General features: G+C 40.9%; 1 protein-coding gene across 1 annotated transcript; it reads left to right on the top strand.

The window, feature by feature from the left end:
- Window positions 1–3,488: 3,488 nt before the first annotated feature.
- QNG1 (Q-nucleotide N-glycosylase 1) lies at window positions 3,489–18,053 on the top strand. The gene is made up of 4 exons (XM_025988263.2): window positions 3,489–6,347; window positions 6,993–7,252; window positions 12,682–12,877; window positions 17,046–18,053. Exons 1-4 carry the CDS (start codon window positions 6,011–6,013, stop codon window positions 17,273–17,275), a joined length of 1,023 nt encoding a protein of 340 aa, XP_025844048.2. The 5' UTR covers window positions 3,489–6,010; the 3' UTR covers window positions 17,276–18,053.
- Window positions 18,054–19,335: the final 1,282 nt, after the last annotated feature.

Here is a 19,335-nt window from a genome sequence, read left to right as displayed (position 1 = left end):
TTAAAAAAAAAAAAAGCTATCAAACTAAAATTCTCTGCCAAACTTCCTTATCCTTTGTTATTTGATGATTCTCTTTATAGTGTTTGACCAGAATGATATTATGAATTCTGGAAGATCTTTGCTGAAGATTCTTTTCCTCTATTGTTTACACACTGTCAGTGTTTCATGTTAAATATGTGAAGAACATTAAAACCCTAAAATATCTAAAAAGAGGGAGAGACACAGAGACAGAGCAAGGAGAATTTCCTCTCAAACTGCTCTGAGGAAGTTTCTTCTAGAGTCTGTCCAGTGTAATGTGGGCTATGACAACACTCCTACACCGTGACTAGCTGTGTCTGTTCCACGCTCACCACAAAGCTGCTGCTAGCACACTATCATGTCCCCTTGTATTACTTTCCATCTGAACCTTCTTTCTTCCTTTCCTTCACTGTCCAAGTCCTCAGATGGCACCTCTCAAAGAAAACATCAGCACTTAATCCCTGCCTCAGATAAATCTCTGCCCTTCTTCAAGATAGTCCTTTGTATCTCGTTGCTTTTTGTACTTTTTTTAAGGTTTTAGTTTTTTAATTGTTTCTATAATGATATATTTTTTTAATTTTTTATTTTCTTTTAAATTTAAATTCAATTTGCTAACATATAGTATAACATTCAGTGCTCATCCCATCAAGTGCCCTCCTTAGTGCCCATCACCCAGTTACCCCATCTTCCCATCCTCCACCCTAAGGTTTTATTTTTAAGTAATCTCTATACCTAATGTGGGGCTCAAACTCATAAGCCCGAGATCAAGTGAGTCATGTGCTCTACTGACTGAGCCAGCCAGGTGCCCCTGTACTTGTTTTAAAAGCAGGTTTTTACATTTATAATTGTTGTGACCCCTCCCTCACTTTTTGCACTATAGTCTAGCTGAATGATCTATTGCCAACTGGCACCAATTCTCCAAATCAAAGTGTGCAAGGGAAACACATTTGTGTGATCCTCCTTAATAGAGGATATGTCAGGCAATCTACTTATGTTTCTCGGAAATAAAATAACTCAAAGACCCTCTTCTACATATTTGAATTTCAGTTCTAGAAATTTCTTCAGCTTGTTGGTGCAACAATTCCTTGCCTGATCATTTCTAGGATCCATTCCACTATCAGCTCTGGTTCAGCTTCTAGCAACCTGGAACTAAAGAAGGTGATTACTGGATCAATATTTTGCATTAAATCCAGAAGTGGACAGTTCAAGATTGTTCAAAGAGATCTCATTTGTAAAGCAGTGCATACACCAAGTTTGGATTGTGGTGAAGAGAATCTGTCAGGAACTGATGATTTTCAACATCATTTAAATCACCTCTTTGAGGGACACCTGGGTGGCTCAGCGATTGAGCATCTGCCTTTGGCTCAGGGCCTGATCCCAGGATCCAGGATGGAGTCGCACATCAGGCTCCCTGTGAGGAGCCTGCTTCTCCCTCTGCCTCTCTCTCTCTGCGTCTCTCATGAATAAATAAATAAAACCTTAAAAAAAAATCACCTCTTTGATGATCTTTTAGTCTTGTGCATAACTTGTAAGGGAACATCAGTGAAACTCAGAAAATCTCTCAAGGGCTGTGTAGTTTGTTGCACAACTCTGGTGTGTGTGTCTGTTTTAACATTTTATTTATTTGAGGGATGCTTGGATGGCTCAGTCAGTTAGGCATCCGCCTTTGGCTCAGGTCATGATCCCAGGGTCCTGGGATGGAGCCTTGTGTCCAGCTTCCTGCTCCAGGGGGAGCATGCTTCTCCCTCTCTCTGCTGCTCCTCCTGTTTATGCTCTTTGAGAGAAAGAGAGAGAACACAAGCAGGGGGAGGGGCAGAGGGAAAGGGAGAAGCAGACTCTATGCTGAGCAGAGAGGAGGGAGACACAGGGCTGGATACCAGGACCCTGAGATGACAACCTGAGCCGAAGGCAGATGCTGAACCAATTGAGCCACCCATGCACCCCTCTGTTGTGTTTTTTAGATAGCAAGGAAAACAATAGATTACTCGTTTATTATTAAAGGATAAAATCCAGGAACAACCAGATAGACATATAGGGCAAGTTATATGAAAAGGGGCAAAAAGTTTCCATGCTCTTCTGAGCATGTCATTCACCTCAAACCTCTAAGTGTTCATCAAACTGGAAGTTTTGCACTGGTTTTTTTTTTTTTTTTTATGATGTTTGGTTCTTCCTCCTGAGTAGGAAATACTAATTTCTCTAGTTAAAGGCAAACTATGGTTCAAAAATTCTAATTGAATTTGAACTGAAATAATCATGTTAATGATTTATGTTGATTATATATTTATTCCATTATAACTAAATATTTCAAAGCATAAACTATTTAAGAGTCAGAGTTTTCACCAGAAAGAGTCCATTCTATCCCTAACCCAAAGCCTGTAGATGGAACATTTTACACACAGTAAGAGAGTAGGAAGAGAAAAAGCTTTGAATGCTGCTAAGAAAACCAGGATAATATAATGCCCCAGGAGCCTAGAGTAAATTTCAAGGAAGTGGTCCATTTAAATGCTATAAATGGATAAAGCATGGAGGAAAGGAACAGAGGAAAATTACTGCACTAGCGAACTGTATCTCTTTTCTCCTAAGCCTTCTTGGATCTTTTGTCTGTTGATCACTTCAGGAGAGTCGGGGGAAATGAAAATAATTGAGATGTCCTGTCTTCAAAAATCCATTTTACTTCTCTGCTTTCCTTCCACATATCTGAAAAATCAGTCTCCTAGCAATGTCTACTGTCCATCCATTGCACATGACAACTTTTGCAACTTTTCCTCAAGAATACCTCTTACCCCACCATTTCTTTAAGTTTCTGCCATAGTCTATCATGAGAGAAAATAACAGATGGAGCAGTGATTGTTGCCAATGCATGACATTTAATTTAGCTATTCAGAATGATGGCTTTCTTGATGACTGGAATAATCTAGCTTGGAAATTGTGTAGGAGGGGGAAAGGTGATAGGGACACATCATTTATCATGCCTTCTCCCTTTGTTAACCCTGAAAATGCAAGTTCAGGGACTATTTAGAGGTCATCTTGATCTTCTCTTCAAAAGCCTATGCCTGCAGAGTAGAGCTTCTGGCAAAGATTTTCAAAAGAAAAAAACTCAGCAGGCATGTTCGTTGGGCTCTTTGCCCCTTTTATTTTCATTCTTCTTTTTGTGGACACAATGCCCAAAAGGATAGAGCACATCCTCCAACCACAAAGACAAAAGTCATATTCTAGGTATCCCTGGTGACAAAGCCAAGGAGCCTAGTTCCTTGCTGACATTCTCAAACAGCCATATCAGTTCTGGATTTATAATATGAGACAAACAATCCCCTTTGTAATTAGTCACTATAGTTTACTGTTGCTTGAAATATACTACTAACCAGACATTTGCATTCCTCACTAGATCATAAGAGACCATATCTGTATTTGCTACCTGTGTAAGATAGAACTTCATAGAAAGTTACAGAAAACCCAACTCAAAATTGCTTTAAATTGTAAGGAAGTTTATTAGCTCACATAACGAGATCCAAAAATGGGACAGACTCAAGAGTTGACATAATCTATTCCAGCTCCATTTCTTTGCTATTCTTTTGGCCTTATCCATGTGTTGACCTCATACACAGGTTGCCATCAAAAGGATGGTAGCAATTTCACACCTCATATCCAAGCTCAATCATGTCCACAGGGAGTATGAATCACTTCTGGAGGTTCTCCTGGAAATGCTTTTCTGGAAGCATCCTACAAGCCTATCTTGCAATTCACTGAGGTGAAGTGGGGGAACATATTTGATCCTAACCCAACCCTTGCAAGATAGTGATCTTGGATCAGCCCAGACCATTCCTGGAGCTCAGAATGCTGAGCTACATCAGCTATGGGTAAAAGGGATCCCTGAATGACATCAGGATTCTATTGAGAAGGAAGAAGGAAAAAAAAAAAAAGAGAAGGAAGAAGGAGGGAGCGAACACCGACCGAGTACATAATTCCCTTTTTGTATTCCTAACATCTTGTACACATATTAAAGAAATAAAGCCATCTACCACACACAATTTATGCTTTATCTCAGTAATAAGTGGAGAGAAGGAAGCATATTTTATTATTTACACTACTCTTAGTGTCTAACTCAATATCCTGAACATATTAGGAATCTAAGTTGTTGGTTTTTGTTTTCCATCAAGAAGCCTCAGAGAAAATGGCCTCTATTATATACCCTCCTGAATTCTTTTGTAGATTGCCAGATTTTCTTGCTAATCAACCTTTTTAAAGATTTTATTTGAGAGAAAAGAGAGGGCATGAGCAGGGTGGAGTGGGTACAGAAGGGTAGAGGGAGAGGAAGAGGGACAAGCAGACTTCCGAGTGAGTAGGGAACCACATCAGGGTGTGTGTGGGGGGGGGGAGGGGGTGCAGTGAAAAGGTTGAGGCTCTATCCCAAGGCCTCAAGATCATGACTTGAGCCAAAGTCAGACTCTTAACTGACTGAGCCACCCAGGCCCTCTCTTGCTAGTCAATTTAACTCCCAAGACTTAGAGCTCCTGAGGTAGACAGGAGAAATCCCAAGTCAACAGATTTACATTTATTCAACAAGTGTATTATTAATGTACTAGTGACTTCTGGAAAAACAAATCACAGTGAAGTCCTTAAAGTTTCTTTTCTTAGCAAAATGAAACTGGAGATAGGAAGATATTCTTCTCTGGGGACACAGTTGTCAAACGTAAAAATTCTGCATCTTCCCCAAATTCTCCAATTCCAAGATTCTTTACTGTCAATAACTGGAGATGACTACTGTTATTTTTAATAGTTATTAAAACTAGTTAGTAAAACTAGTTAGTAAAACTAGTTAGTTTTACTGTTATTTTTAATAGTTGATTTTCAAAAGGGTAGGAACATTTCATATTACCCACAGAGATTTAAGCTTCTGAAGGAGAGCAAAAATACATTGTCTCTACACTAAAATTTCATCACTAGGCAAATTTGGATCACTAATGGATAGGGTGCCTCTCTACTCATTCTTTTAAAAAGCATTTTTTTTTTTTAAGTTTGGGGCTGAAAGGTGATACTTATTTCCTCTTATAATGTCTCCTCATTGGAGCCAGTAACAAAGTCACCACTTGACCAGCATGGTCGGCCTTGGTGAGCATGGTCCATAGAAAGTGCCCCAGACTTGGGATTAATCAAGAAGGGCTTGAATCCCACGGCTGTCACCAGGGGCCAACCACGGATCCATACAGCTTCTCCTGCAAAAAGGAGTACAGTCGCCGCCTGTCACAGCCAGGATTCTGTGAGGTTCACTAGGAAAGCACGATTCCAGGCACACGACGTTAACTTCTCAATACGTTTGTTTTCTCATCCATTTCTCCAAACGTCTCAGCTTATCTGAAACGTCCATACGGCCTCCCAGTGGGCCTGGAATTTGGCACCAGAAGGGTCCGGGCTGGGAGATGGTGTTGGGGGGACCCGCCAGCACCTGCCGTAGTCTGGCGGGGGCGGTTCAGCTCCCTGCCCCCTTCCCCCTTCCCCTCGTCCCGGCCCAGGAATCCGGACGCGGAGCGTCGCCGACAGCGCCTGGCCCGCGTTTCGCCCACTGCGGAGAGGGAGGGGCGGGAGACCGGGAAGGGCAGCGCTGCACAAAGCGCCTGGAGTCTTCGCGGCTCAGCCACGGCGGCCAGCCGCAGTACCAGCGCCCGAGGGGAGGTGGAAACGTCCACAAAATGGCGGAGCCGCACGCCGGGGCCGCAGGGAGCGCCACTGCCAGCTGGCTCCCGCCGGACCCTCCAGCCAGTTTCCGGACCTTCGGAACCGGAAATGGGCCCTGGGCGCGCGCCCGGGCTGGAGTGGGCGGGGCCGCGCTCCCGGAAGTGCCTCCGGCCTTAGCCCCACGAGCGGCCCCGGGGCCTCCGGGGTTCCGCAGCCTCCCGCGGGGTAGGGAGGGAACCCGGAAGCTGGTCGCGCTGTCGGGTTTCTGGCCCTCCCACGCGGGGAAGCGCCGTTCACCGGTCCCAGGGGGAGTGGCGGGATGGACGGGCCCCTCAGCCCCAGGGAGTCCGCAGAATTCGTCGCCGGGAAGAGTCGGGATGTGTCCATTGACGGCGGAGGCGTGCGCAGTGTGGCCGAGCTGCTGCTTGCCAAGGCCTCGGGCCCCGAGCTGAGCCCGGGAGGCTGGAAGGCCCTTCACGAACTGAATCCGAGGGCGGCCGACGAGGCCGCGGTCAGCTGGGTGTTCGTGACGGACACGCTCAACTTCTCCTTCTGGTCGGAGCACGACGAGCACAAATGTCTGGTGGGGTACAAGGGCAAAACGTACAGCGGGTACTGGTCCTTGTGCGCCGCGGTCAACAGAGCCCTGGACGAAGGTTGGTGCTGAGGCCTCCATGCGCCGGGAGGGTCCCCGGGAACCAGTCGGCTCGGGGGCCTACGGGTCAGTGAGGCGAGCTGGGAGTTCTTCGTTGCTTAACATGAAGAGGTGCTTGAAAGTGAGAGAACCTTGGTCACTGAGAGATGATCCTAGCATCATAGCAGTTAGGTGCTTTTTAAAAAATATTTTGTTTATTTATTTATTTATCTACTCATGAGAGACACAGAGAGGCAGAGACCTAGGCCGAGGGAAAACCTCGGGGCTTCCTGCGGGGAGCCCCTTCCTGGGACCCGGGATCACGACCTGAGCCAAAGGCAGATGCTCAACCACTAAGCCACCCAGGCTTTCCTGAAGTCAGTTTTCTAGAGAACGCCACTTTGATGACCTCTGAAGAACAAATGGACACATATAACACATTTTATGCAGTCAAAATGCATCTGATGTAATATAGTTGTTAGAAACGGGTGAATAAAGACCGATGAGAAAATAGAAAATGAAGGGTATGCTTCTGATTTTTTAAATTCTTTTTAGTGCAGTCCTGTAACACTGATTGGCTGTCATATTTGCTGTATGTTGTAAAAGCAAGGGTCTGATGGGTATAAAACTATGACAGTGTTCCTTTGCATTTTCTTTTTTCCCCAAGGGATTCCTATAACTAGTGCTTCCTACTATGCCACCGCGACCCTGGACCAGGTGAAGCATATATTCCGTTCTGACACGGACGTTCCCATGCCTTTGATAGAAGAGAGGCATCGGATTCTTAATGAAACCGGGAAAATTCTGCTTGAGAAGTTCCAAGGCTCTTTTCTTAACTGTGTCCGGAAAAGTGAAAAAAGTGCACAGAAGTTAATGCACCTGGTAGTTGAAAGCTTTCCTTCTTACAGAGACGTGACTCAGTTTGAGGTGAGCTGCTTCTGTTGAGGATTTTAGAATTCTTAGTATCTTCTGACGGTTAACTCTTTTACTTCCAGAACTCCTTTTGAGAATAAAAACTTAAGTGTTGAAGTTCATTCCTTGTGGACAAGGAACAATAACGAAATTGTTAGTGTTTCAAAGACATTATCTTATGTTTCCTAACTATTGTACTTCCTTTACTCTTCTGTTCTTTTTTCTTTGTCCTTTTAAAATCTTTCAGACCTGAAAAGCACTGAACCTTCAGTATGATGTTGCTACTCAAGGATAATGAGATCCTTTTAGAATTTCAAGAATATTTACTTCATTGGATGAAAATCAGAATGTATTTCTAAATTCTGTCTAATAAAGGTTTTTTTTTTTTTGAGGCTCTAATGTATGTACGTCCTGTGTGTCTTCTTTTTCACACACAGAATACTTGAACAGTGTTAATTTTCTTTCTCTTTAAACAGATATACTTTTAAAATGGTAAACATTTGGTATACCTTCCCAGTGTACACCTGGGTTCTGATTTTTGTCAAATTTCTTTTAGAATTCATTATCATTGTGTATCTTAACTGTGATAGAATTGAAAGCAACTTCAGAGGAATCACATAGTATAAATCTATTGAATAGGTTACTAATGCTTAATCATACTGAAATTTTAAAGCCACCTTTTTGTTTTGTTTTGTTTTGTTTTTAAGATTATTTATTTATTTATTTATTTATTTATTTATTTATTTATTCATTCATTCATTCATTCATGAGAGACAGAGAAGGAGAAGCAGGCTCCTCGCAGGGAGCCCAATGCGGGACTGAATCCCAGATCCCAGAATCATGTCCTGAGCCAAAGGCAGAAGCTCAACCGCTGAGCCACCCAGTCATCCCTAAAGCCACCCTTTTGAAATAACAATTCAACAAACAAAAATAACCAATAATACTGTTTATTTTTTTTTATTTTATTTTTTTAAATTTTTATTTATTTATGATAGTCACAGAGAGATAGAGAGAGAGGCAGAGACATAGGCAGAGGGAGAAGCAGGCTCCATGCACCGGGAGCCCGATGTGGGATTCGATCCCGGGTCTCCAGGATCGCGCCCTGGGCCAAAGGCAGGCGCCAAACCGCTGCGCCACCCAGGGATCCCTAATAATACTGTTTAAATCACTCTATGATTTACAAGGTGTTTGCATGTACACTCTCATCCAATCCACAGAAGAGCTCTGTGGGGCCTAAGGACGAGGATCAGTATAGTCCTGTTCACAGATCAAGAGCTAAAGTCTAAACAGAAAGGTTAACTGGCTTATTTTAGGCCATTTATAGTCAGGAAATAAATAGCTAGTTTTTCAGTTCTGCAAAGTGAGAAATACCTGGTTATGTATGTTAAGATTCTTTTATTTATTATTATTATTATTATTATTATTATTTTTTTATTTATTATTATTATTTTAAATTTTACTTAAATTCAATTTCCCAACATAGAGCAAGATTCTTTTAATTGCAAGCGACAAACACAAAATCAGAGAAAGCTTAAGCAAAATGAAGAATTTGGGGATTGGAACATGTAGCATCAGAGACTGAATGCCATCAGGATTCAGTCTCTCCTCTTTTCTTCTCTTGCTCCATACTTTTTGTGACCACAGACTAGCTTTCTCCATGAAGTAGAAAAGGTTTGTGAATTTTGCATCTTATGGCTTCAACCACCAGAGAGAGGTGATGGAGTAGACACCCTCTCAGCTACTGTCCTAAAATTCCTGGGCAAACATTGATTGTATTCGCAGGGATTATGACCAATTAAGTGTGGCCACAGGGTCTGTGGGTGGGGCAGAGTCTTTTCCTAGAAAAGAGGCCCTAGGCCACTACTGAACTTCATTTGTTCTGACCAATCATTTTCCTAATGCAAGAGGTTACTTTGAGATTTATCTTTGTCTTTGAAGTATGTCATTTCAGCCTTTTTAAAAGAAATCGTGAGTCAAATTCCTTGGTTTACATTCAGGCCATCTAAGTGTACTAGCGTATAAAAAAATCAAACTGCCATTCATGTGGCTAAGAATCCATGTATTCCAGAATCAACATTGGTTGTAGCAGAAGGGCTTAGAGTAAATTTAAGACGTCAGGGTGGAATAAATTCATGAGATCATGTAGTTTGTTTGCTTTGAAGTTGTTCTGGGTTCTATGTTTTTATGGAAGAAAGAGTAAACTTTTTTTGTAGATTATAATACCAATTTAGTAAGCAAATTGCTGAGTTTCTATTTTATTACAGCACAGTGCTTTTTTGCTTTGTGCTGAAAGGTTCAATTTTTAAAAACCGTGCCAGAATATAGATTCATTTTAAGGCTGATAATATATATATATTTTTTAAATTAGCTTCTTTTTTTTGTATATTTTTTTATTGGACTTCAGTTTGCCAACATATAGCACAACATAGCATAACACCCAGTACTAAGGCTGATATATGGTTTTTTTTTTTTTTTTTAGATTTATTTATTTATTTATGATAGAGAGGCAGAGACACAGAGGGAGAAGCAGGCTCCATGCCAGGAGCCCGACATGGGACTTGATCCCGGGACTCCAGGATCACGCCCTGGGCCAAAGGCGGGCGCTAAACTGCTGAGCCACCCAGGGATCCCCTTAAATGAATGTTGGTATCTGAACTATTTCCCGTCAGTACTCATTTCTAAAACACATTTAAGAAAATATTTACTTATTTGAGAGAGAGAGAACACAAGCTAGGGGAGAGGCAGAGGGAGAAGCGGACTCCCAGATGAGCAGGGAGCCTGATGTAGGACTCGATTCCAGGACACTGGGATTATGACCTGAGCCGAAGACAGACAGTTAACGGACTAAGCCTCACAAGCACCCCTAAAAAAACAAAAAAATCTCCAAAACATAACAAAAATCATGCTTAAGGATTCTGACACTTTTTTTTTTTTTTTAAGATTTTATTTATTCATGAAAGACAGAGAGAGAGAGGGGGGGGGGGGCAGAGACTGGCAGAGGGAGAAGCAGGCTCCATGCAGGGACCCTGATGTGGGATTGGATCCCAGGTATCCAGGGTCAGGCCCTGGACTAAAGGTGGCCTAAACCGCTGAGCCACCCAGGCTGCCTGGATACTGACACTTTCTTAAAGGAATATTATATTTTTTTTTTTCAAAAGATTATCATTAGTGTTAACAAAAGCAACATATTTTCTGTGATTCCTAACATAGCACTTGAGCACATAGTGGGTGCTCACTTAATGTTTTGATTAGTCATTTTATTTTATTTTATTTTTTTAAAGATTTTATTTATTTATTCATAGAGATGCAGAGAGAGAGAGAAGCAGAGACACAGGCAAAGGGAGAAGCAGGCTCCATGCAGGGAGCCTGATGCAGGACTCAATCCCAGGTCTCCAGGATCACACTCTGGGCCCAAGGCGGCACTAAACGGCTGAGCCACCGGGGCTGCCCAAATTAGAAAATTTCAATTCAGACAGATTTTAGATCAGTGATTTCCCAATCTGGTATTCTAGAATCAGGAAGCTTTAAAATTCAGATATATTTCCAAAGCAACTCTGATTTAGAGCATCTAGTAGCAATGTAAAAGTCCCAATGAAGAAATTGGCTTCGGGATGCTTGGGTGGCTCAGTGGTTGAGTGTCTGCCTTTGGCTCAGGGCGTGATCCTGGGATTCAGGATCGAGTCCTGCATCAGGCTCCCCACAGAGGAGCCCTCTGCCTGTGTCTCTCATGAATAAATAAGTCTTAAAAAAAAATGGTTTCCCTCAGGTTGTCTTTATTCTGTCATACTGATAAATGTGCATAAAAATCATGAACTTTTTTGATACTATAATCAGTCTTATTTTATGGGGGCACTGGATGGCTTAGCAGATAGCTTGCTTCTCCCTCGCCTCCCTACTTGAGCTCTCTCTGGCTGTCTCTGTCTCTGTCTCTCTCTCTCTCTCAAAAAATAAAATCTCTAAAAAAACAAAAACATTTTGGGCACCTCGTGGCTCAGTGGTTGAGGGTCTGCCTTTGGCTCAGGTCAAGATTCCAGGGTCCTGGGAGTGAGTCCTGCATCGGGTTCCCCACAGGGAGCCTGATTCTCCCTCTGCCTCTCTCTCTGAGTCTCTCATGAATAAATAAATAAAGTATTTTTAAAAAGAAACATTTTGTTACTCTTAAGCATTTGTAATTCTTGACCTTTATATTTTGTTCATGATAAATTTGTTGAAGAAAATCAACTCATGGTCATGGATTCTTTTCATTGATAATTATTTTATAAAGGTAACTATTTTGAACATATTTTATCACTAAACAATTTTTTTTAAAAGATTTATTTATTCATGAGATACACACACACAGAGACAGAGACACAAGCAGAGGGAGAAGCAGGCTCCATGCAGGGAGCCGGATAAGGGACTCCATCCTGGATTCTGGGATCAGGCCTGAGCTGAAGGCAGACGCTCAACTGCTGGGCCACCCAGGCATCCCATCACCAAGCACTATTATGGAAAATGTAGGGAATTTTTATTTTGGATTTGTTGGTAATTTCAGTGATATCAATTAATATTTTAGAAATGAAGAATTTTATTACTAAAATCATTTGATGACTAAAACCATATCAGCTTGTTAAAATTTTTTTTTTGTTTTTTTGTTTTTTATAGATGACTTGAATTTATTTTTGGACTCCTCACTTGAATCTTATTCTTTGTTTTGTTTTTTGCAAGGGTATTATAATTTTTTTTAAAGATTTTATTTATTCATGAGAGTACACAGAGAGAGAGGCAGAGACACAGGCAGAGGGAGAAGCAGGCTCCATGCAGGGAGTCAGGGAGACGTGGGACTTGATCCCAGGTCTCCAGGATCACACCCTGGGCTGAAAGCAGCGCTAAACGCTGAGCTACCTGGGCTGCCCTATGTCTTTATCTTTGAAATACATTTCTCATATTAACTGAAAGACTGCAGTTAAAAAAATGAATGTTGTGATTCTCTTCAGAGATGAGTTTAAGGATGATTGTTTTCTTTATACTTTTCTATATTTTATACAATTAACGTGAATTATGTTGCAATCAGAAAAATTTAAGAGGCTTCCTAAAGAGATACTGTCTAGCCATTAAAAAGAATAAGTGGATGCATTACAGTGATACAGAAATATGTATATGAAATATATGTATATGAAGTAATGTCATTGAAAAAGAACAGTAAATAATACCACAGTTACCACAATTGTATTTTATGTGCCTTGAAAAATATAGGAAGTAAATTTGGAGTGAAAGAGATAGTTTAATATTTATTAGACTCTCTTTTTTTTTTTCTTATAAAAGGTGCATAAATTCTTACTAACAGTTAAAATTATTGCACCCTTGAGAAATGTTTTCAACCTGTGCCTTTTTTTTTTTTTTTAAATAGCATACATGAAGCTTTTGGATACTCAGGTAACATTTATATTCTTTTCATTCATCAGGGGAAAAGAATTTCTTTTTACAAACGGGCCCAAATCCTCGTGGCAGATACCTGGAGTGTGTTAGAGGGGAAAGGAGACGGCTGCTTTACAGACATCTCCAGTATCACCATGTTTGCTGACTATAGATTACCTCAGGTTCTTGCTCACCTGGGAGCCCTGAAATACTCCAAGGAACTACTAGAAAAGCTTCTTAGAGGTTTGCTAGTTTAATTAAGACATTCTTTGTCATACTGTGAATTGTGTTTGAGTCTGTCTTGTTTCTTTCACAGTTCTCCTTTCCTTAAAAAAAAAAAACAAAAAACAAACCCACTACTGTTTGTTGTTAAAAGCACTTGTGAAGAAAAATGCAGGAGGCAAACAAAATGCTTTTTGTTTTTATTTACACTGTGGAATGTAGGAAATGACCCTCCTTAGACATTATAATTTCCGAGCTTCATAATAAAATGAAACTAAAATTTCTATTCCCCCAAAGGTGAGCAACAAGCAGGCAACAGATGATGCTAGGCTTATCAGGTGTAGTACTTTTTTTTTTTTTTTAAAGATTTATTTAGTTATTTATTCATTCAGAGAGACAGGCAGAGACACAGGCAGAGGGAGAAACAGGCTCCATGCAGGGAGCCCGACTGGGACTCGATCCCCAGTCTCCAGGATCACGCCCTGGGCTGCAGGCGGCGCTAAACCGCTGCGCCACCGGGGCTGCCCAGATGTAGTATTTAAAGAGTGCTAGTGAGGAGGTGAAGGGCTATTTCACTATGTTGTGAAACAAAGGGAACATGGAGTGGATTTCAAATCAGGAGGCTCCGAGGTCTGCCACTATGTTATCTGGCATGGGTGACTCACTTTTCTAGGCTTCTTTATTTACTGTTGTTGGATTTGATTGATTCCCAGGAGTGGGAACTTTTTTATAATAGGAGAGTGTAGATAATTGTGTTTGTGTGAAAATTTGCTTTTTAAAAAAATTTTTTACTTGAATTCTAATTAGTTGACATAGAGTGTGATATTGGTTTCAGGAGTACAATTTAGTGATTAGCTTTATTTTTTAAACATGTCTTTGTATAAGAAAAAGTTATATAATTATAAATATTGTAAATTATATATTATAAATTTATTATATTAAATATATTGATTATGTTATATATTATAAATTTACTTATAAATTACATATTATAAATTATATATAAATATATAAGTAAATATAATTATATATAATTATATATAAATTCTATAATTTTTATGTTAATTTCTCTGGGTGTAGTATTTCCAGCTACTTTTTAATTTTTCTTTTATTTTTATTTATTAAAGATTTTATTTATTTATTCATGAGACACAGAGAGAGGCAGAGACACAGGCAAAGGGAAAAGCAGGCTCCTTGCAGGGAGACCGATACAGGACTCGATCCCAGGACCCTGGGATCACGATCTGAGCCATGCAAGTGCCCCTTTTTTCTTTTCTTTTTTTTTTTTTTTTTTAAGATTTTATTTATTTATTCATGAGAGACACACACACAGAGAGAGAGGCAGAGAGACACAGGCAGAGGGAGAAGCAGGCTCCACGCAGGGAGCCCGACGTGGGACTGGATTCCAGGTCTCCAGGACCACACCCTGGGCTGAAGGCAGCACTAAACCGCTGAGCCACTAGGGCTGCCCAACTCCTTTTTTCTTTATTTTTAAAAGCCAGTAGTTTTTATGACTGAATAATTTTCTCTTGTGAAATAGGTTTCAGTCACTCAAAGAATAACACAATATAAAGATACCATTATTGTGTGATTACTTCTACCAGTGTTTTATGCTTTGGGCAGTCCATTTTGTCCCTCTGTTTCTTCATTTGAAAACTAACAAGCTGTTTTATGTCATAATGCTCATGTCCTGGATCATTAATTGTTGGATACCTTAAACATTTAAGCATTCAGGACTTTTTTCCATGTAGCCATATGCAGCTGATCTTTTTCTGGCCATTGTATACATTGCTCGTTCCTATCTTAAACATTGTCTTGCCTGGTTTCCCTCACTCAGATTTTCTTTTTTCTAATTCAAATTCTACACATCCACAAGGGCTTAGCTCATATGCTACATCCTCCACCCAGCTTTTTCCAGTTTTTCATTGTTTGTCCATCTCCTCCTCCTGAATGTTGCTAGCACCCAACTATCTCTGCTACTGTGAGGAAACCCCTGGTAAGGGAGCATCAGCATAGCTGTACGGAGTTGTGTGAATTTTCTTCTGCTGTCTATTCCAACTCCAGAGGCTCTTTTCCAGATGTCTAGCTGTAGCTGTTGTTACTGCCTCTGTTATGTCCAGCTTCTTAAAGGATACTCTTTCATCCTTAGCTAGGCTGACAACATGAACTCATTTCTTTGCCTCTTAAAGTTTATTTAAGCAAAGTTAGATTTTTTTTCAGAAAATACTTTACTAGCAAACTAGAGGAGAAACAAACTCTAAACATAAAGGAGCACACGCAAATACAGCACACTAATTTTCAAAGACAATCTTAAGTGAAATCTAGAACCAGGTAGCTTAACTACATGAGGTAGAATCTTCCTTAACTGCCCTTCAATGATATTTCTTCCAAATTTGAGAATAGGCTACACTTAACTTTTTTTCCTCCCTCCTCTTCTGTGTATCTCCAGGACAGCCCTTGGAAGGCCTACCCAGATTTCTGTCCATTTTATCTTTTTTTTTTTTTAATAAATACAGTAAATACAATAAATAAACAAATAAACAAATAAATAAATACTTTATGTTAGTGTGAATTTAGATGTTTTTTCCATCCATTTTATCTTTAAGCCATCTCATCACCAAAGGCCTATTTTTTACCTAATTATAAGTACTGACAATGCAGGTGGGCTAAATTTAGATTCTTCACTGTGATTCTAGGGCTGGCACCAGTCATGATATTTAAGGCCTACCCTAACCCAGTAGGACCGTACCATAACTTGATTAAATCTGCAAAGATCCTATTTACAAGTTAGGCCACATTCACATGTACCAGGAGTTAGGACTTGAATGTGACACACTTCAACAGTACAGTCACTTATTGGTTGGAGGGGATATAAGTAACACTATTTAAGATCCCAGATGACAGAGTGGAACCTAGTGGGGCTGGGGCGTTGTCCTGATTTTCAGTGGGTCACAGGGCCTCTTAGGTACTATGAAGTTCTGTGGGAGGGTGCAGATAAGTGACCAGAGGCCAAATATAACCTGAAGCCATGTTGTTTGGTCTAACCAATGTTCTGAGCACTTTTAGTTACTAACCCTTGACAATCGAGATTTTTTAAAAATTAGATTTCACATGAAATCAGACTTTTTTAAAGTAGGCGCCATGCCCAACTTTGGGCTTGAACTCAACAACCCTATGGATCTTGAGGTCAAGAGTTGCATACCCTACTAACAGAGCCAGCCAGGTGCCTCAAAAATCAAACCTTCTGACTTCTATTGTAAAAGGAGAGAAATACAGGAACACTGGATCTACCTTTATTTTTTTATTTTTAAAGATTTTATTTATTTATGAGAGACACAGGCAGAGGAAGAAGTAGGCTCCATGCACGGAGCTCGACGTGGGACTCGATCCCGGGTCTCCAGGATCAGGCCCTGGGCTGAAGGTGGTGGTAAACTGCTGAGCCACCCGGGTTGCTCTGGATCTACCTTTAGACAGGGTAGCACACGTTCTATAGCTCACGACAGCTTGCCTGTGGCTGCTGCATTCATTTTGTCCCCTTGATCCTCATAGGCAGTTGAGTTGATGAGCCCAGTTCTGGTCTAAGTGGCAAAGCACAGCCAGTGCCCATCTTGCATGGTTCAGATATACCCCAGAGATGGGCACTGAAGATACTGCCGGTCCTGTGGAGCTCGGCTATGTATTCAAGAAGAGCCTGACTGAAGGATCCTGAATCCAAAGAACAGTGGTAGTCTTCTCTTTGCTCAGGTCAACAAAGTTGATTTCCTAGGCTCTCCTTGATGCACTGAGTATGTACCTAAGACAATGCTCAGTTTTCAAGAGAGGGGGTGGATACTGTTTACCTGGCCCCCTTGGAGTTCTCCAACGTTTGGAATCTTTTTTTCTGGCATCAAACCCAATTTTAAATCCTTTGTTTTCAAGAATTTAATAATCTTGTCATATTTTTAAATTTATGGTTACCCCGTGTTCATTCAACAAATATTTATTAGGGAGCTGGTGTGTGCAAGGTGCTGTGCCAGGTCCCAGGAATATTGACACAAGCCAGACACAGTCCCTGCCCTTGTGGACCTTGCAATTTGAATTAATGCCTCAGTTTAGAAGTGGTTTAAATTACCGAAAATAAATAAAATCTGAGTAGATCTTGTATCATTGGTGCTCAGTACTTCTTGCTCTGTTTTTTTCCCCCTTGCAGGAGAAATGTTCTCATATGGGGATAGGCAAGAAGTGGAAATCAGAGGATGCTCACTTTGGTGTGTTGAACTGATCCGGGATTGTCTTCTGGAGCTTATTGAAAAAAAGGGTGAAAAAAACAGAGAGATCAATTCCATTCTTCTGGATTATTACCTGTGGGACTACGCCCGTGATCACAGGGAAGACATGAAGGGAATTCCCTTTCATCGCACACGCTGCATATATTATTGATCCAAAGTGCAAACGGACCCAAAGAAAACTTGCCTTTTTGTGTCACATAATCATTTGTACAGTTTTACCTTAATATTAAGAGAAAGTAACAGAGGTTACAGCAACAAGAAGATTGATTACCCAGTCTCACTTAAATTTTTCTGACCTATTTACTCTGTATTCCCAACTTTGTACTTTGTATTTTTGTTGAGTTTTGATCATATTTTCCCTGTCTATGGGCACACAATAGGAATAGTGAAGGAACTATAATGCTCTCTTTAAATCTCACATCTCTTAAAACTAATCATGCCTTGGAACGCCTTGGTGGCTCAGTGGTTGAGCATCTGCCTTTGGCTCAGGTCAGATCCTGGAGTCCTGGAGTCCTGGGATCAAGTCCTGCATCAGGCTCCCTGCGGGGAGGCTGCTTCTCTCTCTGCCTATGTCTCTGCCTCTCTCTGTGTCTCTCATGAATAAATAAATAAAATCTTAAAAAAAATTAATCATGCCTTAAAATGTGATTAGTCATCAGTGATTATATTTCATCCATTCAATTGTTTTTTTTTTTTTTCTCAAAGTGTAGTAATTTCTTAATCATTTGATATGGGGGGGGGGTTAGGGTCTTTGCTGTATGAATGCTGCTACTCCTGTACAAATCAATCTTGACAGCTTATTTTAAAATTTATTGGTATTGACAATGAGTTTTGTACATACTGATTTTCAGTTTTGGAAATCTCTAGTATTTTTTTTTTCAGTGTAACTATATGGAAACTGAATAAAGGTTTTGAAATTTTTTCTTAAACCCAGAATGGATTATTCCATTAAAATAGAATTTACCACATATAATCTTGAAAGGTTTACAATGAGGGGTGGCTGGCTGGCTGTCAGTTAAGCGTCCTAACTCTCCATCTCAGCTCAGGTCTTGATCTCAGGGTTGTGAGTTTAAGCCCTGCTGTTGGGTTCCACACTGGGCATAGAGCTTACTTAAAAAAAAATTTTTTTAAACCGTTTATAGTGAGTTTGATTATTTGCTTTGTGTTGTGGCAATCTCATTACGTACCAAGCACTCATTTGCCACTTTCATCCCCACCTTCCTTGTAACAATCTTGAATTCTGTTAGCTATCAACCTAGCTCCTTTCACTGTGTGAATGAGAAAAGGTATCCTTTCCCCAAGCACTTTACTGCCATCTGCTGAAAATTTATCGAACTAACCTTATAAATGACCATGAACATGAATGTGCCCCTCCCCTGCCCTTGTGCCCATATACCACCCCACCACCCCATCCCTGCTTCCCCCCTGGTGCACTGCACAACTTGCACCACCATAAGTAGGGCTTTGTACTTATCCCTCCCCGTGTGACACAGGGAAGGTGATCCCATCTTCATTCCAAAAGGTAGAGCACTTAATATGAATAGTTTATTCATGGTAATCCTATTATCTGCCTGTGATCGCTTTAGTAATGGGTATATAATCTCATTCTGACATGGGAGGGGAGGTCTGAGGCGAATCTCATGGGAAAAGATGTCTTCACTTTGAAGAAAGAGATCTAGAAGAAGGTCCCTCTTCATCCTCTGAGCAGTGTTCTGTCTAAACCTGGTACCGGAAGCTGTAGTAGCCATCGTGTGGAGCCAGAGCCCTGCGCCCCCTGCCCTGCCTGAACCTGTCTGGGCTATGGACTTCATTCCTGAGGGAATAAATACGACCTATTGCCATCATTTTGCATTAGTCATAACCAATAGTTTCCGAATTCACTTGCTCTCAGGAGATGACTCCTGCCGCCCTTCCTGCCCCCTCTCTCTCCTGCCTACCCCTGTCCCCTTTCTTCCTTGTCTTCCTTTTTTTTCTCTTCTTTCTCTTTTTTTTCCTCCTCCTACTCCTCCCTCTTCTCCCCTCTCTCATTCCTCCTTCAGGCTCAGCCAGCTCTGGGCTTCCTGTTTTCCTAATCCATCATGGGAAGATGGGGAAGACAGTTCAGTGATGCTCTTTAATGCCCAAGACACAGCTGTCTTTTCTCTTGTGCCACTGTGAATAGCTTGGACTGATGACCCAAAATGACCCCCTAATCTGGACAGCAGGGCTGAA

The sequence above is a fragment of the Vulpes vulpes genome, chromosome 1 (assembly GCF_048418805.1).
Source record: "Vulpes vulpes isolate BD-2025 chromosome 1, VulVul3, whole genome shotgun sequence".
NCBI classification, from domain to species: domain Eukaryota; kingdom Metazoa; phylum Chordata; class Mammalia; order Carnivora; family Canidae; genus Vulpes; species Vulpes vulpes.
The sequence above is the reverse complement of the archived record's forward strand: the minus strand, read 5'-3'. Positions and strand labels throughout refer to the sequence as shown.

What these genes read in the sequence shown, in the direction of transcription:
- QNG1 (XM_025988263.2), top strand. Translation starts at nt 6,011, where the DNA reads ATGGACGGGCCCCTCAGCCCCAGGGAGTCCGCAGAATTCGTCGCCGGG. An exon ending in CAACAGAGCCCTGGACGAAG is followed by an intron (nt 6,348 to 6,992) that starts GTTGGTGCTGAG and finishes TTTTTCCCCAAG; the next exon opens with GGATTCCTATAACTAGTGCT. An exon ending in ACTAGAAAAGCTTCTTAGAG is followed by an intron (nt 12,878 to 17,045) that starts GTTTGCTAGTTT and finishes TCCCCCTTGCAG; the next exon opens with GAGAAATGTTCTCATATGGG.